The sequence below is a fragment of the Tursiops truncatus genome, chromosome 8 (assembly GCF_011762595.2).
Source record: "Tursiops truncatus isolate mTurTru1 chromosome 8, mTurTru1.mat.Y, whole genome shotgun sequence".
Lineage (NCBI taxonomy): Eukaryota > Metazoa > Chordata > Mammalia > Artiodactyla > Delphinidae > Tursiops > Tursiops truncatus.
Genome location: NC_047041.1, coordinates 5,358,578 through 5,386,127, shown reverse-complemented (window position 1 = coordinate 5,386,127; position 27,550 = coordinate 5,358,578). Strand labels below are relative to the sequence as shown.

Sequence of the window (27,550 nt, the reverse complement as noted above, 5' to 3'; positions counted from 1 at the left end):
AGGCCAGACTCATTCACACATTTGATCTCATTACATTAAAAGGCATCCTCTTCAGAAGGCATTGTTAGCATTGTTAGTATTTTCACATATATGGAGATTGATGCTTGGAGAGGCCACACAGCTAGTAAGTGATGAAGCTGGAAATTCAAACTTCGGTCTATCTACGAAAGCCAATATTCTCAACCTATTGCGCTAGGTTCCTTTTTCCGGTAAGTTAAAGAAATTCCTGATCCCCCTTAAAACTATTTTTTAATAACTGTGTGTTGATCAGATTTGTCTTCTCAACCTTCTTTTAAAGGGCTAAACACCTAAATTTCTTAAGCTGGCTTCACAAAAGTTCTTTTGAGGTTTTTTTTCACTCTTCAGTGGGTCCTTAAGACCCCCTCAAAGTTCTCACATTCCTCCTAAGACAGGCCACAGTAACAGGACAAGCCAATGCTGAGTTACCTCCTGACTCGACCGCCAGGCATTTACAGCTACAGAGTTGACTAAAAAAGGTGTTGATTTTTAATGTTGATTGAAAATTTTCATGTTGATTTAGTGCCAAATTTAGTGCCAATTAAAAATATATATATATGAACAATGTCATTTTGAAAAGATCAGCACTAAATTACTTAATTTGTGAATTAAAAAATCTACTGAATTTAATTTCTTGTCAATAACTGAAATTTTAAAATTTTATCTTTTTGCTTCTTTGTACACTATAATCAATCCATAATTTATGCCATTTTCTTTCTCTCACTAAACGGCACTTATCCTCCATTTTATTCTGTCTTCTCAGACATAGCAGAAGTATTTCTGAGAGTCGAAGCTAACATACAAATTAAATTGGGTTTTAAAAAGCAGCAACGAAAGAGAGGGTTCAAAATGGTGGTGCAGGAAGATCCTGAGCTTACCTCCTCACACGGACACACCAAAGCTATAACTAGATTCCCATAGGATGACTCTCTCCACAAAAGGCCTAAAGGCTGGCAGAACAGCTCTTCTACAGAAAGGACAAAAAAGCGGGGTGGGAAAGCCCCACTGGGATGGAGCGGAGGGGAAAGATGCAGTTGTGCCAGTTACCCCCACCCATGGCAGGTGGCCCACAAGTGGGAGGGATATGAAAAACATGGAGCTCCCTCTTCCCTGAGCTCTGACCCCACCTCTGCCAGATCTGGAAGGTGTGAGCAACCCCCTGAATGCCTTGCGTTTCTGAGCCCCAGAGCACTGAAATAATCGGACAGACAGATGTTGTCAGGCTATCACCCCCAGGGCACTGCAGAGACAACAGACACCCCCCCCCCCACCCCGCCCCACCAATCTCTCAGCAGCCACTCCTTCAAAACTGGAGGAGACAGCTGTTTCAACTAATACATAGAAACAAACACAGAGGGTCAGGCAAAACAAAGGGAAAAAGGATTATATTCCAAATGAAAGAGTAAGACAAAACCTCAGAAAAAGACGCTAATGAAACAGAGATAAAGAGTTCAAAGTAATGGTCATAAAGATGCTCATTAAACTCGAGAAAACAATGGATGAACAGAGAGATCTTCAACAAAGAGAAAAATACAAGAAAGTTCCAAACAGAAGTTACAGAGCTGAAAAATAAAATAATCTGACGAAAAAATATACTAGAGGGATTCAAGAGCAGACTGGATGAAGCAGAAGGATGGATTAGCGAGCTAGAAGACAAAGCAATGGAAATCACCCATATCAAACAGCAAAAAGAAAAAAGGAACTTAAAAAAGTGAAGATTCCTTAAGGGTCATCTTCTGGGTAAACAAGTAAACAGGCCCCCAGCACTGTGTCAATATTTTGGATTTATTTTGGATTTAAGCAAAGCAATTCACAATGTATTCACACCTGTGGTCATACACCCACTACCTTCAGCAATTTCTCAGTGTCTCAAAAAACAAACGAACAAACAGGCCCAGTCAACCATCCATTTGTTCATTCATTCATACATTTGTTAAGTGCCTACTGGATGCCAAGCACTGTGCCAGACCCTGAGAATACAAAGACAAATAAATACAAATGTATGGAAAAACAGAAGTTTAAATAGTTAGAACTCCAAGTAAATTTAAACAGAAACCCCAGAACCCACTTTTACACAACTGACTTCTACTTTTGGCTGGTATTTTACATGTGGTTTACCTGTAGTGTGGAGGGGGGAGCTGCTGGATGACATCATGAATTTTTATCAGCCTTTCTTCATCTGTTGCTGCTGAAACAGCATCCTAGAACAACCATAATGCAAAATGAACTATTAGGCTTTGTTGGTAAAAATGAAAGTTCTTCATTTACAATTCAGTTTCACTTTGAGATTAACTGACTTTACTCTTTGATGCTGAACTATGAGGAAAAACAATGCAGTATTCAAGGAAGTAAACTTTGTTTCCACACTATATAGACACTGAAATCTATTAAAACATAGTATTTTTAAAATTTTATGATAACCAGTATCGAGGGTTATAAGATTAGTGGCTCAAAGTCAGAAACCGAAAGAGTGAAAATGTGAAAACAGTGAAGATTGTGGACCAGCTAGCAGTACAGTGTTTTTATTTTCGTTAAAGGACCCCTCTTCCTCACACAACTATCTCATATGACCAAACCAATCTTCACACATTTTGAACAAAACCACAGGAAAACTCCAAACAGAACTTGACCTAAAAGTGACTTGTACTCACAGAAAACTTCTCATACAGCTGGTAGGTGAGCAAAGGGTTTGGGAGCTCTCGGAAATACAGCTTACACAGGGAGCCCACGGAATGGATGTCTTGAACGTAGGGTTCTTTTGTCAGGTCGGGAACATGTTCAGAGTCAAATTCATGGCTAAAAAGATAGATGAGAGACAACAAAACTATTTTTTTGAAAGAAAAGCAAATATGACTTTAAAACAGAAAGGAAAGGTCCAAAGTATTAACCTCTACCTCAGTGAGTTAATATTTTCTTCAAATGACTATATTTCATAGAAGTTATATTTGGGCTTCAGTAGTAATCAAATGTCTGATCATGAAACAAGTGTTTTTCTAAATGGAAATTAAGGGAACAGTTTTAATATTAAAATGGACAGAAATCTCTGAAATGTGTGTGAAAGAGCAGCTCTTACCAGAGATCTGAAAACAGGACTTCTAATTCCTAATGGTTTAAATACCCAATGTTTTGGCAATTCTGAAAACTAGAGTTGAATGGCAGCTGGTCCATGTATGACTATGTGCAGAAATTCCTCAGGTACAAGAAGTACAGTTCAGGAATGCTTTATGGATGAGGGATAAGGAAGCCAGAAACAATATAAAGCAATTCCCAGCCAACACCAAATTTTAAAAGAAAGCAAAATCTGCAGCATTAAAGTGAGTGAAATAAAAATTGTGCTCAGAACACTAAGGCAGATGAAGCTCACTCTGAGGAGGTTAACTAATATTAATCTAGACATGAGACCCCTTATGAACCTAGAGGATTAATGTATGTGGACAATCTGAATATGAGATCTGCTGCGTCCGAAACTAAAGATTGAAACCTTTTTCAGTAAAAGAATCAATTTGAGGAGGCGGAGTCAAGATGGTGGTGTGGGAAGATGCAGAGTTAGCATCTCCCCACAACTAAGGCACCTGCCGGCTGCTGGTGGGGGACTCTGACCCCAAGGAGACAGGAGGAACCCCCAAGTGAACGAGTAGGATGCAGGGGGACTGAGGCGGGAGGAGAAGTAGAGGCCAGACAGGATCGACGCTCCTGAGGGCGGGGAGATCAGGAGAGGCAGGGGGGAGGGAGCCTCCCAGACCGGAAGAGCAGGAGAGGAGAGGAGAGGAGTGCAACTGCCTCGCCCACTAATGGCCCTGCCCCCACAGCCCCCAGGGCCTTTTCCAGCCCTCTGGGTCCTAAACATAGGCCCCGCCCACCACCCAAACCTTGCCCTTCCTTAGGCCCTGTCCTCCACAGCCAAGGCCTTTTCTCCCATTTAAACAATTTTTTTTCCTTTTCCCTCCTCCTCTTTTTTCACTATTGTGGTACTGAGGTATCTTCTGGATGTTGATTCATCTATATTTTTATATCCTTTCTAACATATCTGTTAGTTTCCTAATTTTATTTTTTACTTTGTTATTCTTTTTTTTTTTTTTTGCCGCCCCACGTGGCTTGTGGGATCTTGGTTCACGAGCCGGGGGTTGGGCCAAAGCTCCTGTGGTGGGAGCTCTGAGTCTGAACCACTGGACTAACACAGAACCTCAGACCCCAGGGAATATTCATCGGAGTGAGGATTCATGGAGCTCCTCACCTCAGCACCAAGACCCAGCTCTACCCAACAGCCTACAAACTGCAGCTGTACCCAACAGCCTACAAACTTCCATGTTGGAAGCCTCAGGCCAAACACCAGTAAGGCAGAAATACAAGCCCACTCATGAAAAAATTTTTTTAAAAAAATGAGAAAGCAAAAAAATATATCACAGATGAAGGAGCAAGGTAAAAACCTACAAGACCAAATAAATGAAGAGGAAATAGGCAATCTACCTGAAAAAGAATTCAGAATAATGATAGTAAAGATGATACAGAATCTTGGAAATAGAATGGAGGCACGGATTGAGAAAATACAAGAAATGTTTAACAAAGATCTAGAAGAACTAAAGAACAAACAAACAGAGATGAACACCACAATAACTGAAATGAAAAAACACTAGAAGGAATCAATAACAGAATAACTGAGGCAGAAGAACGAATAAGTGAGCTGGAAGACAAAATGGTGGAAATAACTGCTGAGGAGTAGAATAAAGAAAAAAGGATGAAAAGAACTGAAGACAATCTAAGAGACCTCTGGGACAACACTAAACACACCAACATTCAAATTATAGGGGTCCCAGAAGAAAAAGAGAAAAACAAAGGTTCTGAGAAAATATTTGAAGAGATTATAGTTGAAAACCTCCCTAACATGGGAAAGGAAATAGTCACCCAAGTCCAGGAAGCACAGAGAGTCCCATACAGGATAAACCCTAGGAAAAACACACCAAGACACATCTTAATCAAACTAACAAAAATTAAATTCAAAGGAAAAATATTAAAAGCAGCAAAGGAAAAACAAAAAATAACATATGAAGGAACCCCCATAAAGTTATCAGCTGATTTTTCAGCAGAAACCCTGCAAGCCAGAAGGGAGTGGCAGGATATACTTAAAGTGATGAAAGAGAAAAACCTACAACCAAGATTACTCTACCCAGCAAGGATCTCATTCAGATTCCATGGAGAAGTCAAAAGCTTTTCAAACAAGCAAAAGCTAAGAGAATTCACACCACCAAACCAGCTTTACAACAAATGCTAAAGGAACTTCTCTAGGCGGGAAACACAAGAGAAGAAAAAGACCCACAAAACAAACCCAAAAACAATTAAGAAAATGGTAACAGGAACATACATATTGAAAATAACCTTGAATGTAAATAGGTTAAATGCCCCAACCCAAAGACACAGACTGGCTGAATGGATACAAAAACAAGAGTCATACATATGCTGTCTACAAGAGACCCATTCAGACCTAGGGACACATACAGACTTGAGATAGAGGGGATGGAAAAAGATATGCCATGCAAATGGAAATCAAAAGAAAGCTGGAGTAGCAATTCTCATATCAGACAAAAGAGACTCTAAAATAAAGAATGTTACAAGATATAAGGAAGGACAATACATAATGATCAAAGGATCAATCCAAGAAGAAGATATAACAATTTTAAATGTTTATGCACCCAACATAGGAGCACCTCAATACATAAGGCAAATGCTAACAACCATGAAAGGAGAAATCAACAGTAACACAATAATAGTAGGGGACTTTAACACACCACTTACACCAATAGACAGATCATCCAAACAGAAAATAAATAAGGAAACACAAGCTTTAAATGACACACTAGATCAGAGAGATTTAACTGATATTTATAGAACATTCCATCCCAAAATGGCAGAATACACTTTCTTCTCAAGTGCACACAGAAAGTTCTCCAGGATAGATCACATCTTGGGTCACAAATGAAGCCTCGGAGAATTTAAGAAAACTGAAATCATATCAAGCATCTTTTCCGACCACAGCGCCATGAGATCGGAAATCAATACAGGAAAGAAACTGTAAAACACACAAATACACGGAGGCTAAACACTGTGCTCCTAAATAACCAAGAAGATCACTGAAGAAATCAAAGAAGAAATTAAAAAAATACATAGAAACAAATGACAACGAAAACATGCCAACCCAAAACCTATGGGACACAGTGAAAGCAGTTCTAAGAGGGAAGTTTATAGCAATTCAATCTCACCTCAAGAAACAAGAAAAATCTCAAATAAACAATCTAACCCTGCACTTAAAACAACTAGAGAAACAAGAACAAGAAAACCCAAAGTCAGTAGAAGGAAAGAAATCAACAAGATCAGAGCAGAAATAAATGAAAGAGAAATGAAAAAACAACAGCAAAGATCAATAAAACTAAAAGCTGAGGGCTTCACTGGTGGCGCAGTGGTTGAGAGTCCGCCTGCCGACGCAAGGGACACGGGTTTGTGCCCCGGTCCAGGAAGATCCCACATGCCGTGGAGCGGCTGGGCCCGTGAGCCATGGCTGCTGAGACTGCGCATCCGGAGCCTGTGCTCCGCAGCGGGAGAGGCCACAGCAGTGAGAGGCCTGTGTACCGCAAAAAAAAAAAAAACAAAAAAAACCAAAAACTAAAAGCTGGTTCTTTAAGAAGATAAACAAAATTGATAAACCCTTAGCCTGACTCATCAATAAAAAAAGGAAGAGGAGGCAAAACAATAAAATTAGAAATGAAAAAGGAGAAATCACAACTGACACAGCAGAAATACAAAGGATTATAAGAGAATACTACAAACAACTGCATGCCAATAAAATGGACAACCACAAAGAAATGGACAAATTGTTGGAAAGGTACAATTTTCGAAGACTGAACCAGGAAGATTTAGAATATATAAACAGACCTATCAAAAATAATGAAATTGAAAGCATAATTAAAAATCTTCCAACAAACAAAAGTCCAGGAGCAGATGGCTTCACAGGAAAATTTTATCAAACATTTAGAGAAGAGCTAACACCGATCCTTCTCAAACTCTTCCCAAAAACTGCAGAGGGAGAAACACTCCCAAATTCATTCTATGAGGTCACCAACACCCTGATATCAAAAGCAGAAAAAGATATCACAGAGAAAGAAAATTATAGACCAATATCCCTGATGAACATAGATGCAAAAATCCTCAACAAAATAATAGCAAACAGAATCCAACAGCACATTAAAAGGATCATATACCATGATCAAGTGGGATTTATCCCAGGGATGCAAGGATTCTTCAATATATGCAAATCAATGTGAAACACCACATCAACAAATTAAGGAATAAAAACCATGTGATCATCTCAATAGATGCAGAAAAAGCTTCTGACAAAATTCAACACCCATTTATGATAAAAAGTCTCCAGAAAATGGGCATAGAGGGAACCTACCTCAACATAACAAAGGCCATATATGACAAACCCACAGCAAGCATCATACTCAACGGTGAAAAACTGAAAGCATTTCCACTAAGATCAGGAAGAAGACAAGGATGTCCACTTTCACCACGCTTATTCAACATAGTTTTGGAAGTCCTAGTCACAGCAATCAGAGAAGAAAAAGAAATAAAAGGAGTACAAATTGGAAAAGAAGAAGTAAAACTGTCAGTTTGCGATGACATGATACTATAATAGAAAATCCTAAAGATGCCACCAGAAAACTACTAGAACTAATCAATGAATTTGGTAAGGTTGCAGGATACAAAATTAATGCACAGAAATCTCTGGCATTCCTATGCACCAACAACGAAAAATCAGAAAGAGAAATGAAGGAAACACACCCATCTACCACTGCAACATAAAGAATAAAATACCTAGGAATAAACCTGCCTAAGGAGGCAAAAGACTTCTACTCAGAAAACTATAAAACACTGATGAAAGAAATCAAAGATGACATAAACAGGTGGAGAAATATACCATGTTCTTGGATTGGAAGGATCAATATTTGTGAAAATGACTATACTACCCAAAGCAATCTACAGATTCAATGCAATCCCTATCAAACTACCAATGGCATCTTTCACAGAACTAGAACAAAAAATTTTACAATTTGTATGGAAACACAAAAGACCCCAAATAGCCAAAGCAATCTTGAGAAAGAAAAACAGAGTTGGAGGAATCAGGCTCCCTGACTTCAAACTATACCACAAAGCTACAGTAATCAAGACAGTATGGTACTGGCACAAAAACAGAAATATAGACCAATGGTACAGGATAGAAAGCCCAGAGATAAACGCATGCACGTACGGTCACCTAATTTATGACAAAGGAGGCAAGAACATACAATGGAGAAAAGACAGCCTCTTCAATAAGTGGTGCTGGGAAAACTGGACAGCTACATGTAAAAGAATAAAATTAGAACACTACCTAATACCACACACAAAAATAAACTCAAAATGGATTAAATACTTAAATGTAAAACCAGACACTATAAACCTCTTAGAGGAAAACATAGGAAAACACTCTTTGACATAAACTACAGCAAGATCTTTTTTGACCCACCTCCTAGAGTAATGGAAATAAAAACAAAAATAAACAAATGGGACCTAATAAAACTTAAAAGCTTTTGCACAGCAAAGGAAACCGTAAACAAGACAAAAAGACAACCTTCAGAATTGGAGAAAATATTTGCAAACGAAACAACAAAGGATTAATCTCCAAAATATACAAACAGCTCATGGAGCTCAATATCAATAAAACAAACAATCCAGTTAAAAAACATGTGGAAGACCTAGGTATACATTTCACCAAGGAGGACATATGGATGGCTGGGAGGCACATGAAAAGATGCTCAACATGACTAATTGTTAGAGAAATGCATATCAAAGCTACAATGAGGTATCACCTCAAACCAGTCAGAATGGCCATTATCAAAAAATCTAGAAACAATTTGATGCTGGAAAGGGTGTGGTAAAAAGGGAACCCTTCTGCACTGTTGGCAGGAATGTAAATTGATACAACCACTATGGGAAACAGTATGGAGGGTCCTTAAAAAACTAAAAATAGGACTTCCCTGGTGGTGCAGGGGTTAAGAATCCGCCTGCCAATGCAGGGGACACAGGTTCGAGCCCTGGTCCAGGAAGATCCAACATGCCATGGAGCAACTAAGCCTGTGCACCACAACTACTGAGCCTGCACTCTGGAGCCCATGAGACAGAATGATTAAGCCCGTGTGCCACAACTACTGAAGCCTGCATGCCTAGAGCCCATGCTCTGCAACAAGAGAAGCCACTGCAATGAGAAGCCCACACACCACAATAGAGCAGTCCCTGCTTGTCGCAACTAGAGAAAGCCCACGTGCAGCAATGAAGCCCCAACGCAGCCATAAGTAAATAAATAAATAAATAAATAAATTTATTAAAAAAAAAACTAAACTAAAAATAGAACTACCATATGACCCAGCAATCCCACTACTGGGCACATACCCTGAGAAAACCGTAATTCAAAAACAGACATGTACCACAATGTTTACTGCAGCACTATTTACAATATCCAGGACATGGAAACAACCTAAATGTCCAATGACAGATGAATGGATAAAGAAGATGTGGCACATATATACAATGGAATATTATTCAGCCATAAAAAGGAACGAAATTGGGTCGTTTGCAGAGATGCGGATGGACCTAGAGTCTGTTATACAGAGTGAAGTAGGTCAGAAAGAGAAAAACAAATACCATATGCTAACTCATATATATGGAATCTTAAAAAAAAAGGTACTGATGAACCTAGTTGCAGGGCAGGAATAAAGAGGTAGACATAGAGAATGGACCTGAGGACATGGGGTGGGAGGGGGAAGCTGGGGCAAAGTGAGAATAGCATCGACATATATACACTACCAAATGTAAAACCGTTGGCTGGTGGGAAGCAGCAGCATAGCACAAGGAGATCGGCTCAGTGCTCTGTGATGACCTAGAGGGCTGGGATAGGGAGGATGGGAGGGAGGCTCAAGAGGGAGGGGATATGGGGACCTGTGTATGCATATGGCTGATTCGCTTTGTTGTGCAACAGAAACTAACATGGTATTGTGAAGCAATTATATTCCAATAAAGATCTATTAAAAAAAAAGAAAAGAATCAATTTCAGTTATTTTCCAAACATGTATTCCTGAAAATAGAGATGAACTCTGTGGTCAAATCAGAACCTTAAAATGCTGTAGAATAATGGCAATTATCATGCACCACAGTGAAAAATAAAGGATAATAACATGTTAAGAATAGACTAGAATCTAAGAGATTAAGCAAAAATTAAAAATTCTATTGCTGGTGTAAAGGATACCACTATTCTTGTCTCTGAGACTATAATGGGAGAGGATGTGCAAAATGTAATAAATGCACACTTGAACATATACTACAAAGCCCAGGTGAAAGGAGATTAGAAAGGTCGCTCTCATCAACTGTAATTAACTGAAGAATAATTCTATTATAATGTAAATTATCATCTCTCATGGTTATCATAGGTTCAAATTCAATTTTTAAAAATCTTCAAATATTGCAAAGAGAAAATACAAGTATTGAAGAGATTAAGGGACATGGTTTTCTGATACTACAAACGAAGAGATGGCATTTAGGAAAATATACACAGAGAACAATATGGATATTATTTCCTACTTTATCTAAACTATCTTACGGAAAATTACAGTTATCAATATAAGTGACTTAATTTTGAAACAGTTTCATTTTAATGAATTACAGTAGGAACTAAAAAGAAAATGCCATATGAGGTTTTACCGTAGTCTCTGGATATTGGAGGCAACGCCAGAGAGACGATATATTCCATCCACGATGCCATATCTCTCAATGAACGCTGTACAGCTTTGAAGAACCTGGGGCACTAGAGAGAATTTGTGAAGACATGGATTAAATTGAGAGTATTCAGTGGAAACAAAGTCACAAAAAATGAGAATGTCTTAGCAAAATGAAATTGGCAAATTAAAGTTTTAAGGGGTGGAGATTAATCTACTACAAAAACTAACAAGGGCATATTTAATTAATTTCACATCTATGCTAGATAAGTGGTCACATATGGTCACCTAATTTATGACAAAGGAGGCAAGAAAATACAATGGAGAAAAGACAGCCTCTTCAATATGTGGTGCCGGGAAAACTGGACAGCTACATGTAAAAGAATGAAATTAGAACACTCCCTAACACCATACACAAAAATAAACTCAACATGGATTAAAGACCTAAATGTAAGACCAGACACTATCAAACTCTTAGAGGAAAACATAGGAAGAACTCTTTGACATAAATCAAAACAAGATCTTTTTTGACCCACCTCCTAGAGTAATGAAAATAAAAACAAAAATAAACAAATGGGACCCAACTAAACTTAAAAGCTTTTACACAGCAAAGGAAACCATAAACAGGATGAAAAGACAACCCTCAGAATGGGAGAAAATATTTGCAAATCAAGCAACGAACGATGGATTAATCTCCAAAATACACAAACAGCTCATGGAGCTCAATACCAAAAAAACAAACAAACCAATTAAAAAATGGGCAGAAGACCTAAACTGACATTTCACCAAAGAAGACATACAGATGGCCAAGAGGCACATGAAAAGATGCTCAACATCACTAATTATTAGACAAATGCAAATCAAAACTACTATGAGGTATCACCTCACACCGGTCAGAATGGCCATCATCAAAATATCTACAAACAATAAATATGGGAGAGAGTGTGGAAAAAAGGCAACCCTTTTGCACTGTTGGTGGGAATGTAAATTGATATAGCCACTAGGGAGAACAGTATGGAGGTTCCTTAAAAAACTAAAAATAGAATTACCATACGACCCAGCAATACCACTACTGGGCATATACCCTGAGAAAACCATAATCCAAAAGGGCACATGTACCCCAATGTTCACTGCAGCACTATTTACAATAGCCAGGACATGGAAACAACCTAAATGTCCAACGACAGATGAATGGATAAAGAAGATGTGGCACATGTATACAAGGGAATATTACTCAGCCATAAAAAGGAACAAAATTGGGTCATTTGTAGAGATGTGGATGGACCTAGAGTCTGTCATACAGAGTGAAGTAAGTCAGAAAGAGAAAAACAAATATCGTATATTAATGCATATATGTGGAATCTAGAAAAATGGTACAAATGAACCTATTTTCAGGGCAGGAATACAGACACAAATGTAGAGAGTGGACATGTGGACACAGAGAGGGAAGAGGAGGGTAGGACAAATTGGGAGATTAGGTTTGACATAAATACACTACCATGTGTAAAATAGATAGCTAGCGGGACCCTGCTGTATAGCACAGGGAGCTCAGTTCAGTGCTCTGTGATGACCTAGATGGGTGGGATGGGGCGGGTGGGAAGGAGGTCCAAGAGGGAGGGGATATAGGTATACATATAGCTGATTCACTTCATTGTACAGCACAACATCGTAAAGCAATTATACTCCAAAAAAAAAAAAAAAGAAAAAAACCTGAAAAAAAATAACGTACCATCTGTCAAAAAGTATAGATAACTTCCCTGGGATTCTTACAACCATGTGATATTATATTCATACTTGCTTATGTTCTCCCAAACAAGTAGGGAAACTTGAAAATATGGGGAATTAGAGGTCTTTCCCTGATTATATAGCTAAGCCTCTACAGACATCATACTTCATGGAAAACATCTGAACTGTTTCTTTACACTTTATGTTCCCTAAGTAAAAGGACTCAATGTCCAAAAAACAATCACATCATAGAACTTCATAAATAAAACTATATAACTGAACACTGCTATTACTTCGGATTTTAAGAGAGACTAATGAGACATATAATTAAAATTAGTAGCAAAATGAAAGAGAAGAGCATAAACTTTCATTTTGAAAAACAGAGAGTAGAAACTAAAGAACAGTATAGAAAGATAAAAAGAGAAAAGATCTGAATTCTTTTTTTCACTAACATAAGAAAGTAATATGAGAATCCAATATATTATAAGAAATCCTAGTACAAAAAGGCATTTTATTAACTACCTTTTCCCCTCAAATCATCTAACCAACCAGCCAAGTGCACATTAAATAATAACCCAGTCAAAACATAACATTAGAAACCTCCAAAATGGTTCTTCCAAAAGGTGATATAACTTTTTTTTTTTTCAGTACGCGGGGCTCTCACTGTTGTGGCCTCTCCCGTTGCGGAGCACAGGCTCCGGACGCGCAGGCCCAGCGGCCATGGCTCACAGGCCCAGCCGCTCCGCGGCATGTGGGATCTTCCCAGACCAGGACACGAACCCATGTGCCCTGCATCGGCAGGTGGACTCTCAACTGCTGCGCCACCAGGGAAGCCCAAAGGTGATATAACTTTAAGAATTATTCCCACACTCTCCAAATAATACACTTCTAAACCACTCATTTAATATTTTTAGTACTTTTTAATCATCAAATGACAACACAATAGGAAGTAAATGTTTAAATTAAACTGATGACCCTTAAGATTAGAATCATGGCTAAAAGTATAAGTAAGTATGACAAAAATTGGTCCTTTATTTTTCTTGACAGTTTCAGTTTCATTTCTGTTCTTTTCTCTTCATTTATTCAGTCAGTCATTCCCTTTACACATTCAGCCATCATTCAAAGATCCCTTTTATATGCCAGGCATCATGCAAACATTGTGTAACACAGACGAAACAGTCAAGTCCCATTCTCAAGGCAGTGGCTTCCAGGCCAGGCGTACACGGTACAGTGTTACACATTAGAATGTGCATCATGATTTTTGGTTAGAAAAATACGATTACCTAAAGGATTAATTTCAGGGGTTATTTGGGCCTTGCTTGTTTCTAGTGTGCTCTGATTATAAACTCCCCGTATATTTACAATAGTTTAAGAAAGCCTCTTGTTGAAAGGGCTAAATAACCTCAAACAGAAATACATTCGGGCAACAGAATTTCCTCACCTTGAGTTTTAAAATATTTTTTACATTTTGTACCTAATGTAGTTTTACCTAGTTTTCTACAAAGTTCTCACTTTTTAAAAAAGCTATCTCATTTTAAGGATATTTGGCTTCAAATATGTGCAGCAAATAAAACAAGTCCTATGAAAAAAATCAATGACACCTACAAACCCTTTGTTCCACTAGAATAGATTTTATCATAGTTAGGGAATATATAACCATTACACTTATTAAACCTGTTATTTTTTCATGAAGAAATAATATATTGGCATCTGTCCTCTCTACCACACTTACTAAGAATGGAAACACAACCAAAACTTCTAAGCACAACTAAAACTTGCTGAATTGATATTTGAAAGCTAATAACAAACTGGAAAACACTCCCTCATAATGATCACATCCATCCATTCATCTAAGCACTGAATTCTTGAATAAGAATTTAATTTACAGAAAAAGGAATTGAAATTTCTAGTTATAAAAGCTGGGAGGCTGGTCTTGGTAATGTACAGTCTCAAAACTATGACTTTTTTTTCAAAAGAGAAATAAACATTTTAGAATAAACTGTGAGAAGGAAAACTGGCTGAGGAAGCTATCTGGACACATATGAAAATAATGTAAACTAGCATAGCTACTATACCCTCTGTGTGAATGTTTTCCTCTTCCTGAACAGATCACAAGCATCTCTGATGCCAAAGCGCATTCCTAGACCCCTCTTGATTCTCAGCTGCCCCAGAACTCAGACGAGTACCTGAGACGTTCAATACGTGCTGCTGAACTTACTTGGGATAGGTACTGCTTGCCTAATCTACTTTAATTGATTATAGGAAATCAACAGGGAGAGGTCAGAAACTAAAATTATGAGTTTATAAATTTTATTTTTACCTTCAAAACCAGAATTCAGAAGGTGCTCCCCCAGGTCACAACCAAATACCCTTTCTTTCAAGATCCCACGCTGCTTCAACTTCTGTTTTGTTGGACGAGACTTCATGAATGTCCGTAAGAAAGTAATGAGCTTGCCGTGCTTTTTAGATACTAAAAAATAATAATAAAGAGAAAATACCTTAGTTGGGGTAAGAGGTCACATTTTTACTTAGTGTGAAAAGAAATGCAGATCTCAATAGCTGACTACAAAATAATCTATTACAAGTATACTTTATATTCTGTAGGAAATTTTCAGCAGAAGTTGAAGAAACAGTTGCTTTACAAATAATATCAGGGTTTTGCATGTTCTTCTCACCAGCCTGTGATCTTATTTGATGGGATTGTGAGCAAACTGAAGTATTATAATTTGTGACTTCTTTAAATCAAGCGTGGTAAACCAGCCATCTTCCCAATGCTACCCAAGCGTGCTACAGGATAACTGGGACCTGAGTTTTATATTGCTTTGGAGATCTTCATGGTAAGTAAGACTTAAAATGGTGTAAATTTAAAAACTGCATTTCTAGTTAATTTCTAAAATTTAGTGGTTAGAAATTTTCATGACATTTACAATCTGGAAAGTAAAACTGAAAAAATAAACAACTCCCTCGGGGCTTCCCTGGTGGCGCAGTGGTTGGGAGTCCGCCTGCCGATGCAGGGGGCACGGGTTCGTGCCCTGGTCCAGGAAGATCCCACATGCCGCAGAGCAGCTGGGCCCGTAAGCCATGGCCACTGGGCCTGTGCGTCTGGAGCCTGTGCTCCACAACGGGAGAGGCTCACGTACCGCCAAAAACAAACAAACAAACAAAAACCTCCCTCTTTCTCATTGCATTATGATATAGATCACACTTGTCAAACTAATGGCTATGTAAGTACAAGACACACACACACATAAAAAGCATTAGATTTTCTATTAACATTCATCTGTAGTCTACCAAATATGTCACCTTAAATCCTTTGTAGATCAAGGCAAGAGATAAGTAAATTACATATAGTAAGATATTTCCACTGACTTATATGTTAGAAAGATAATAGCGAAAGATCTGAAAGCAAACAAATCCTTAGAAAACTGACTTTTGCTGAGAAGTGTAGCCTGCAGGGAAAATTACTCTAGAAGTCAACATACAACAAATTACCATAAGATCAGAGATTAGCTGCAGGATAGAACACTAAGCCACATGGCCTCAATCCTCCTACTCAGTTTGTATATGATTACAGGAGTCTTACTGAACCCTGCTACAGTTTCTTGAGGGAATCCAAATCATAAATCCCTTGAACTGATGAATCCTCCTGTAGGAATTCTGTGTACTGAGATTAACTTGTGGCCTAAATGGACCACTAGATGGGTTACTCTGACCAGATTAAACACTCTCTTTACATTTTGGGGGAAACTCTATTTACAGACTTAAGCATCTTTTCTATGAACTGTACAAAGGTGATCAACTGTAACTGGCCCATAACTGAGAGGTTTCGTGGGACATGAGCCTTTCAGTGCTAAAACCAGGAAGTCCTGAACAAACTGCGACAAGGCAGTCATCCTAGACTGTACACAGATTAAAGAGGAAATTTATTTTTTCTATACCAATTAGTTAAAGTTTACTTAGAATCGTCAGTATAATTTTGATGCTATCTCTAACATGCTGTGACACTCGGGGTAAATTACAACCTCACTTGTATCTGAGATCCTTGCTACAAAGTTAAATGACATGGTCTCTCAACTGCTGAGACATTTATAGCACATTGGGGTAACTTCAGAAGTATGTCACACTTGTAATATTAGTATATTAAAAGTCACTGAACTTGTATGAGTGTTATTCTCCCCTAGTCGCTAGCAGACTGTGTGTTATGAATCTTTGTTGTTAAAGTGTGGCCATCAAACCATTTTTGTTCATTTTTGAACATTCTCTAACAAACTTTAAAATAATTTTGAGAAGATTAATGAATAAAAACAAATGAGTTTGCTTTATGGTAATTTAATATTACATTTATTATATTTGGAAGAATTTTAATTTCTATAATATTCAATATTTCTACCTGGAAACAGGGTGTGTCATCAGTTTTCTAAAGCTATTATATCTCGCAGTAAAGTTTTCTAATTTTATGAAAAGACACATTCCACATATTTCTTGCTAGGGATACTGCTAAGTATTTTACCTTTTTTTTTTTTTTTGCTGCTTTTGTAGAATAATAGTTTTCTTCAATTACAGTCTTAACTGGTAGTTACTGGTATACTGGAAAATTATTTCTTTATGTATGGCTCAAATCTGATCAGTTTCTAAACTCCCAACAATTTTAGGAGAATTTTAGTTGATCCTTTCGGATTTCATGGATATATAACTGTGTTAAAGCAAATATGGCAATTCCATCCTGTTTCTGATAAGAATAATTTCTGATTTCTTTTTCAGATTTTAATAATTAACCAGAACTTCCAAGACACATGCTAAAAAGTAGGCATTTGTACTTTGATGCTGAATTTGATGAAAATATCTGTTGGATTTGGCAACTGCATATGATGTACATGAGAAAGCATTCTTTTAGTCAGATTTCCAGGAATGCTTCAAAGGGATGGGAACTGAATTTTAGCTATTATTCATTTAGCAACAAACATGTAAGTGCCTCCTGTACCTCAGGAACTGAGAGTACAGTGGGCAACAAGTGAGACAAGCTCTTGCTGTCAGAGCTTACTGAGGAGAGAAGGAATGAACAAATAATAATACCCATATAGCCGGCATTTATTTTATGCTTAGTTACGTGCCAACAACTGCGTAAGTGTTTATATTTATTAACCATTCATTTCTCATAGGATCCTATAAGGAAAATACTATTATGACCCCCTTTTTAGAGGAAGAAACTCAGGCACAGAGTGCTAAGTAACATGTCTAAGGTCATGGAACCAGGATTAAAAGTCAGATGGTCTAGCTCAAAACCCAAGTTCTTAGCCACTATATGATACAGCCTAAATTAAGATAGCAAGGTAATTTCAGATTGCTCTTAACTGCTAGTAGGAAATAAACAGAGTGCAGTAATAGTGATGAGAAAAAGAAACTATTGGGTGGGCCAAAAAGTTCCTTTGGTTTTTAAGTAAAAATAAAAGACACATTTTTCACCTTCACCAAGAACTTTGTTGAAAAACATATTCACCGTTTTGTTCTACTACCTTCTGCCATTTTTCAGGCAACTTCATAATTCCATCTTCCCAAAATCTTTTATCTTTTTGAGCAAAGAACTGTTCCAGGTACCTTTTATAGTCTTCCAGGGAATTGAAATTTTTCCCATTAAGAGAACTTTGTAAAGACCGAAATAAATGGAAATCCAAAGGAGCAATGTCTAGTGAATAGAGCAGATGAATCAGAACTTCCCAGCCAAGCTGTAACGGTTTTTGCATGGTCATCAAAGAGACATGTGGTCTTGCATTACCCTGATGGAAGATTATGCATTTTCTGTTGACTAATTCTGGACGCTCTTTGTCGAGTGCTACTTTCAGTTGGTCTAATCGGGAGCAGTACTAATTAGACCTGTTGGAATGAATAGTTTCCTTTTCTGGAAGGAGCTCATAATAGAGGACTCCCTTCCAATCCCACCATATACATAACATCACCTTCTTTGGATGAAGACTGGCCTTTGGTGTGGTTGGTGATGGTTCATTTCACTGGCCCCACGATCTCTTCCGTTCCACATTATGGTACAGTATCCACTTTTCATGGCCCATCACAATTTGTTTTAAAAATGGAACGTTTTCATTATGTTTAAGTAGAGAATCACATGCAGAAATACGGTCAAGGTTTTTATTCACTTAACTTATGTGGAACCCAACACATCAAAGCAATTAACATAACGAAGCTAATACAAATGATTTTCAGCACTTGATTTGAATATTTTGAGTATGTCAGCTACTTCCCGAGTGGTATAACGTTGATTGTTCTCAATTAATGTCTCGATTTGATTTAATGTCTCGATTTGATCACTATCAACTTCAACTGGTCTACCCGACTGTGGAGCATTGTCCAGAGAGAAATCTCCAGCATAAAACTTCGCAAACCACTTCTGACACGTTCGATCAGTCACAGCACCTTCTCCATACACTGCACAAATCTTTTTTTGCGTTTCGGTTGCGTTTTTACCTTTCTTGAAATAATAAAGCATAATATGCCGAGAGTGTCACTTTTTTTCTTCCATCTTCAATATTAAAATGGCTACACAAAAATTCACCAATTTTGATAAGTTTTTTTTAAATGCACGCTGATATGACAGCTGTCACAATACAATCTAACAAAATTGTTTCGAATGAAGTTAAAGACAACTAAGCGCTACTAAAGCCATCTTATGGAAAAAACCGAACAAACCTTTTGGCCAACCCAATACCTTGATAAGGTGGTCAGGGAAGGTCTGAGGAAGTCATATATGAACTGGAAGATGCAAGTGTAGTGAACAAGGAAGACTGTGTGAAATGAGGCTGAAGAGGTAGGTAAAGGCCAGCACTAGGGGCCATAATACAGAGTCTGGATTTTATGCAATGAAAACACACTGAAGAGTTTAAACACTTTAGAAAGGTTACTTTAAAAATAACCCAATAGGTGTATTAGAAACCTAAATGTGCATTAACAGCAAACTGATTGAATATTAATGGATACATCTGTGCAGAGGACTGCTGTTTGGCTTTTGTTTTTTTTAAAAGAGGATCTCTACCTATTGATATGAAGCAATCCCCAGAATATATTAAGTCAAAAAGGAAGGTAGAGAACAGTATATTTAGCATAAGAAAGGATATGGAATAAATACATCACACACACATAAATTCATAATATATAATAAACACATGTATGTGTGTACATAAGAGCTTAGTTTTGCAAAGAGAAATACTGGAAGGATAAACCAGAAATGAATAATAATGGGTAAAAAAAATGGGTGGGGATAAAAAATGAGACTGTTCTGAATATACCTTTTTATGTAGTTTGACTTCTGAATTATGTTAATGTTCTTTCTACACGTTCAAATATAAATTTAGAAAGTTAAAAAAGCAAATCCTAAGATTGGAAATAACCTAAGAAATGTATCTAATGATATATCAAATTGGTAATACTGTCAACAGAGAGAAAATATTTTAAATGCCTTGTCAACAATAAACTAACTGCACATGATTACCGGGATATATTCTAGGGACGAAACAACTACCAAGTAATATTTAACTTCTTTCAACTGTGTGAGAGAAAGCAGATACAATAATAAAATAAAGGAATTTAAGAAAAAATATCCCTAATGTTAGCTATGAGTTGGAAATGTGAACATGAACTCAAAATTAAAATATATACACATTTTCCCTAAGCTCTAGCTACTGAAAAGGCTTAGAAACAATGACATTCCAGTTGCATGAACGCCTTTAGTCTCAGATCTGGATTTCTAAATATCATTCCCTAACAAAATAAACCAGGACTCCTTGGAGAAATGCCTGTTTGCAAGTTGATAGCAAGCAAGCACAAGGTGAGACTGCGATATTTTTTTGAGACAGAAAGCAGGGGAAGCACCCACACCCATCAGGAGCCATGTCAAAAGAACTGAGTTGAATGGACTCCCACTGGCCAGCTTTGGGACGTCATAAAGATTTGAATATCATGAAGAACGACTATGACTTCTTAAAATACTCCCCAGAAGAAAAGAAGGAAGGGAGTGACGATTTTCAGCATAAATGGAGCGAGAGCATTAAAAAAACCTGCCATGATAGTTTGCCATATTGAACTGGGCTCTCTGCAAGTAGAGAGCAATAGGTTTCTTTCTTTCACATCAGTTGGCAGTATCGTATCTCGAATTACTGATTGAAATTAATTATATATTAACCAGGAAATACGTTCACAATTCAGCGATAACTGTTAAGGAAATAGATTTGTATTCATGCTCCTCCGACCAAACTCTCATACACAATAAAATTACATTAGTCAGAGGGCAACCTGGGTAGAACTGGACTTTCCAGGACACCTGGTAGCTTTGACTGTCTTTGGTGTTCTAAGTTTGGCTCAAGAAGAAGGAAAGCTGGCTATCTTTTCCTGTAGGGTAAAGACCATTCATATTTATTTTTCCTAAATAATGACATGAGACTCAAGTAGGAGCTTGCAGTATGACACAAAATTAAGACCAGTGGAGAGTGTCATTAGCAACTCTGTGCCCCCATCTGGCACTTGTGGGTTCTGGGAAATTGTGCTGATATGCGCATAACCTGGCTTCTACTCGGCGTGGCCACGCTGCTTCTGTCACCTTTCTAAAAACACTACTAAATAAATTGGGAACTTTAAACCTAAACTTGTAATGGGAATGAGGGGTGGGTGTGGTCTCTTCCTGCCAACCTATATCCCAATGTGAGATACCAAAATAACTAATATTCATAATGGTGACTAGACATGCAATCTTAAATAATTTCTAAGTCTTCAAAGAAAGATTGAACTATGTTCTACACAATTTTAGTGTTGCTGCTATTGTTATTACAACTGGCATTCCAATTTAGAGATAGTTATGGTGAAAAACTCTGGCATCCATAATTAAATAATCAATTACCTATTGAGATAGACAAATTTCATTGCACTGGAAATTTAAACTAATAAAAATACTCAATTTAGTTCCAAATTTGAAGATCTAACAACACTTCCGAATATAAATGTCTCTTCATATTAATTTTTTCTTCACTTAATATTTTCTTCCCATTTCTTAGACAATAAAATGGCTTTTGGACACTACACTGCCCCCACCCATTTTCTTATAACAAACTAGTAAACTCTTTAGTAAAACTACCTTTCGAGGAACAGAGTACGGAATACTGTCAATGAAATCAGGAGACTTCTGAGGAAGGGAGAGTGGGGGACTGGCTTCAGACAGGTAAGTGCCTATAAACCCACTTCAGCAAAGGAACCTTGGAATACAGTGTAAAGTGTGTTAGGGTTAAGGTCCACCAAATATGGTGGATCAGAGAAATGAAAATGATAACAGACATTTCCACAGATAAAAAATACAACACAAAACAGTACTTAGACAAAAGCAAATCATACCACTGTGTATTCAAATTCCCTACTCTAGGGTTAAAATGCAACATGTGCCACAAGGCTACCTTCTTCCATATCATTTAGACAAGATTTCATGCTTGCAATTGCTTCAAACTTGACACAAATGCAACCAGACCAGTTCTTCCAGTAGTTAAAAGCTTTAGCAGTATGACACACAACTTACTATCTCCAAGGTAAATCTTTATGATACCAACAACCAGTTTATAGGGGCACGGTGAACCTTGACATGGAGAGGCAGGGCACCAGGAGTTTCTAACTACACAAGTATAGTAGTTCTCCAGCAAATCCTAAGAATTCTCCTTTTCTCATAATACTTCACTTAAATTCAGAGTTCTCTAAATTGGGTCTTAGAAATCTTCTAGACTGACGTGAGAGAAGTCTGGGCTTGAAGTAATTTCTCAGTAAATTAAATTAAAGGAAGATGATTTGTGTGAGATAAGAGCCTTGGCATTAGGTTTATTTGATTATATGCATCAAGTTCTAAGATCTGTAATGAATTCATATGGCCAAGCAGACAGAGTGAGAGGGTAGAGGTGGGATGCATAATACCTGAGGAGATTATCTTGGTTAACCTAAGGTATAATAAAGTATGAGTGTAAGGTTTACATGTCCAATGGATTTTCACAATTGAACACAATGTCCTGCCTTTTGCTCAAATTTTTACAAACATAGATTAGATGACCATTTGATGGAAATTTAAGAGACTGGAATAGAAATACAGGCAACTGGACTCTGGGATATTTAAGGGTCTTTATAACCTCTCAAATTCTGTCTCTGTTGCATACTTTGAAATATTTTATGTTAAATAAATATGAAAAGATTCAAATTTTAATACAAAATTCCATAAACTTGCTTTCATTTAACGCACAACAACATATATATTCATACCAATAGATATGGAGAAAGGACTTTTCTCTAAGCAATGTCAAATTGATTTTTCCCTTACTTTGTTATTATATCCACAGACTAGTTTTCTAAAAAAAATTCTGCTCTTCAAGATCAGCCAAGATGGTGTAGAAAGACTCTGAGCTCGCCTCCTCTCACAGGCTCCCCAGAATTACAACTATTTGCAGAACGATCATCGATGAAAAAGACCAGAACCTACCAGAAAGGATCTTCTACAACTAAAGATATAAAAAAAGAACCACAACGAGACAGGTAGGAGGGGTGGAGTTGCAATACAGTCAAACCTTCAGGGTGGATGAACCACAGCAGGAAACTAGTAATAACTACGGAGCTTCTACCAAAGAAGTGAGGGGTCCAAGCCTCATGCTGGGCTCCCCAGCTCAGGAGTCCTGCACCAGGAAAACAAGTCCCCAGAGCATTTGGCTTTGAAGGTCACCAGAGCTTACTTTCGGGAGTCCCGGAGGGTTGGGGGATATAGAGACTCCACTCTTAAAGGGCACACAGAATCTCACACACTCCGGGAGCCAGGGCAGAAGCAGTGATTTGAAAGGAGCCTGGGTCAGACCAGCATGCTGATCTTGGAGAGTCTCTCCGAGGCAGCGAGCAACTGCAGCTCCCCTGGGGACACAGACACAGGTGGTAGCCATTTTTAAGGAGTCCGGTCTACCATGTGGACACTGGTCCTGGCAAGCACCATTCTGGAATCCTCCCTCTAGCTTATCGGCCTCAGGACCCAGCCCAGCCCCCAACCCATCAGCCTATAGGCGCCAGTGCCGGGGCGCAGCAGGCCAAGCAACTAACTGGGTGTAGAAACAGCCTCACCCACCAACAGACAGGCTGCTTAAGACTCCCAAAGCCCACAGCCGCCCCTAGACACAGCCAGGCCCACCAGAGGATCCAGGACCCAGTCTCACACAACAGTGCACAGACAATAAACCTGGGACCCCCAGGGACCTCCAGAAAGAGACCCTGGGACCCAGCTCCAACCACCAGAAGGCAGGCAGCAGGCCCAGCATCCTCTGGGCCTTGGCCTCATCCTCCAGCCAGCTAACACAAGTTCTGGGACATCCCAGCCTCCACAGCCAAGGGCGCCAGGAAGCAGCGCTACTCACCAGCCATCTGATACCAGCCCTAGGACCCCCTGGGCTCTGCAGCCAGAACCCAGGACCCAGCCCTGCCCTACAGGAGGTCAGCACTAGTCCCAAGACCTGGCTTCACTCACCAGTGGGCAGGCAACAGCCCCGGGATCTCCTGAACCCTGACTCTGCCCCCCAGTGAGCCAGCACTAGTCCCAGGCCCCCACAGGGTTCCACAGTCAGCCTCTTGTGACCCAAGCCCAGCACAAAGCTCTGGTGATGAGAGGGGAGTTCGCTGCTGGGACGCCAAGGACACCTCCTACAAAAGGCCACTTCTCCAAGGCAGGGAAATGCAACCAACCTACCAGATACATATAAACAAAAACAACAAATATTTTCTCCCATTCTGTAGGTTGTCTTTGATTTTGCTTATGGTTTCCTTTGCTGTGCAAAAAAGCTTTTCAGTTTAATCAGGTCCCATTTGTTTATTTTTGTTTTTATTTCCATTACTTTAGGTGATGGATCCAAAAAGATATTGCTGCGATTTATGTCATCATTTCCATGCATGTTTTTATACTTTAGCTGTACATGTATACAGCCATAAGCAATATATATTATCATTTTGCATGTTTTTAAAATTTGTAGAAATGGAATCATACTATACCAAACCTTCCTCAAAGTTATCTATTTTGAGAATATATAACTGTGGCTCAGTATATCCCTTTTAATTGCATTACAGTATTCCCCTGTAAGTATATACTACAGCTGTACTCCCATTCTGTTGACTGTCATTCAGAGAGTTCTGAAGTTTTTGTTATTACAATCAGTACTGCACTGAGCAATCTGGTGTCTCCTGGCACAGCTGAGAGAATTTCTCTGGCACTCATGCTGAAGACTAGGACAACTGGGCTGTAGAGTATGTACTTTTCAACCTTATTTCAACTCTGCTAGAATATTCTCTAAAATGATTTACCAACATAACCTTCCCATAGGGTGTACTTCAGGATTCCACTCTTCATTTCTCTGTCCTATTCAGTTCTGTCAGACTTTTTCATTTCTATCAATCTGATCAGTATTATTATTCCACTTTAAAGTGCACTTCTGTGCTTGCTAATGAGATTAGGCATTGTTTCATGTTCATTGGTCATTCAGTCTTTCTCTTCAGTGAAATAACTGTTCACATCCTTGGCCCATTTTACTATTTGGTTGTCTTTTTCTTACTGATGGGCAAGAATCTTTATATAATCGGGAAACGAGTCCCCTGTCAGTTACTTATGTTACAAACATGTTCTCCCAGTCTTTGGCTTATCTTGTCTAAATTTCTAATCACGTCTTTGTGTATGGTTTCCATGCTTTAAGATACCTTTCCCTACCCAAGGTCATAAACATACTGTCTTATTTCTTTTAAAGCTTTTATTTCCTAAACCTTTTTCACTTGAAGGTTTTTAATTGCCTTTGAACTTTTTTGTATGTTTAGGATGAGGCAGAGATGTGATCACACTACTTTTTTCTTTACGCACAACCAATTATTTCATCACCTTTTACTGGATAATTCTTTCTCCATTGATTTGTAAGGTTAATTCTTACATGAAAAATGTGTATAGTATGTGAGGGGTCTGTTTCTGTGTTCTCTCAATCCTACCAGTCTCTCTTCATCAATTCCTCACTTTCTTAATTTCTAGCATTTTATAGGTCTTAATACCTGGAAAAATAAGTCCCTCCACTTATTCTTCAAAACTGCCTTTACATTTTTTGTTTTGTTTTGCAGTACACGGGCCTCTCACTGTTGTGGCCTCTCCCGTTGTGGAGCACAGGCTCCAGACGTGCAGGCTCAGTGGCCGTGGCTCACGGGCCCAGCCGCTCTGCAGCATGTGGGATCTTCCCGAACCGGGGCATGAACCCATGTCCCCTGCATCGGCAGGCGGACTCTCAACCACTGCGCCACCAGGGAGGCCCTGCCTTTACATTTTTAGCCCTTTACTCTTTCATATAAATTTTAGCATCTGCTTCTCTAATTATAGGAGGAAAAAAACTTTGGGGAATTCGATTGAACCTGCATTGAATTACAGATTATTTTAGAGGAAAACTGACTTCTTTTCAATATTGAGCCTTCCTGACCATGAAGACAGTATATCTCTCCATGTATTTAAGATTCTTTTATGTCCTTCAGTAAGTTTTTCTAGTCTTTCTCCATAAAGGTCTTACTTACTTTTGTTATAGCTATTCTTAGGAAACTTATGATTTTCATTGCTATTGTAAATGGTACTATTTTCTAAATGAGAGTTTCTAATAATTTATTACTGGTATATAGAAACACAATTAGCATGGTGTGACAGTCTACTGAGGTTCCAATCATGCCTCTGTGACTTCTAGCTGTATGACTGTGGACAAGGTACCTAATTCTCAGACCTCATTTTCCTCATCTATGAAAAAGTTAAAAACAGTAATTACCTAATAGGATTGCTGTGAGAATTAAATATAAAGCACTTTTTTTCTGCTGGATAGGAAAAAAAAACCTTAATAAATATTAGGTACTCTGTTGTCACTGTATTATTTATCTTTCATTCAGCAACCTTGCTCAACTCTGTTAATACTTCTAATAATTTGACAGTAGATTCTTCTGGATTTGAAGACAGTCATCTACAAATAGTACATATTTATCCCTTCCATGTCTTTTTGTCTAGTTTCACTGAACCTTGAATAAATGATGATCTTGTTCTTGACTTCAAATAGATTGTTTCTTATGTCTCACCATTAAGAATAAAATTTTCTTGGGTTTTTGGGTAGAAACCTTAAATAAATTTAAAAACCCCCTATTGTTAATTGCCAAGATATATAAAATGAACAAGTATTGACCTTTATCAAATGATTTCTCTGTATCTATTAAGATAATCATTTAGTTTGTTTTGTTTAGTTTTTAAGTTTTGAATGTGACAAACTAGATGCACTTTTTTTTTTTTTTTTTGCGGTACGCGGGCCTCTCACTGTTGTGGCCTCTCCCGTTGTGGAGCACAGGCTCCGCACGCGCAGGCTCAGTGGCCATGGCTCACGGGCCCAGCCGCTCCGCGGCATGTGGGATCTTCCCGAACCGGGGCACGAACCCATGTCCCCTGCATCGGCAGGCGGACTCTCAACAACTGCGCCACCAGGGAAGCCCTAGATGCACTTTTAAAGTCTTGCTTTTATACTCATGTGGTAAATCTCCTTTACTCCTACTTGCCCTGTATCCATTGCAGGGATGTAAATGAGTACGAAAGACTGGAGAAGGTAAGTGGCAACTTAAAAAACTAAAGCCTTAAGCCAAGGCAAGAGTCCCTCTTAGAAACTGTAAAAAACACAGGGATTCTGCAAACATATTAGAAGTGTCTTTCAATAAAAGAACACAAACATAAAATTCTACAGGGTACAAGTATAGACAAAGAATTCTAAAAACAGGAAAACTGTAATAGGTTGCTGATGCCTTAAATAGCAGCAAAGAAATATGACATAGATTTATATTTACATTCTTAATCAAAGAGCTGAAGTGAACTGTGTTACTCAGCATTTTTCAAATTTATTAAAAGGGATATTGGGAAGAGATGCCAAAATTAACTTATTTTTAGCATGTCCTGAAAGGATCTGTCAGCA

The 27,550-nt window shown here is 38.3% G+C and overlaps 1 protein-coding gene across 8 annotated transcripts in view; it reads right to left on the bottom strand.

Moving 5' to 3' along the window:
- The window catches only part of ARHGAP32 (Rho GTPase activating protein 32), a 267,538-nt gene that overhangs the window by 23,993 nt on the left and 215,995 nt on the right, over positions 1-27,550 (bottom strand). For 7 of the 8 annotated variants that reach the window (XM_033861803.2, XM_073807992.1, XM_033861805.2 and 4 more), the window contains 4 exons: positions 14,860-15,009; positions 10,801-10,903; positions 2,670-2,814; positions 2,137-2,219 (listed from right to left, as the gene is read on the bottom strand). In XM_033861803.2, the coding sequence (XP_033717694.1) occupies positions 2,137-2,219; positions 2,670-2,814; positions 10,801-10,903; positions 14,860-15,009 (481 nt within the window). Of the gene's footprint in view, positions 1-2,136; positions 2,220-2,669; positions 2,815-10,800; positions 10,904-14,859; positions 15,010-18,036; positions 18,060-27,550 lie in introns of those variants that run through there. The other variant, XM_073807993.1, reaches the window with a different exon arrangement.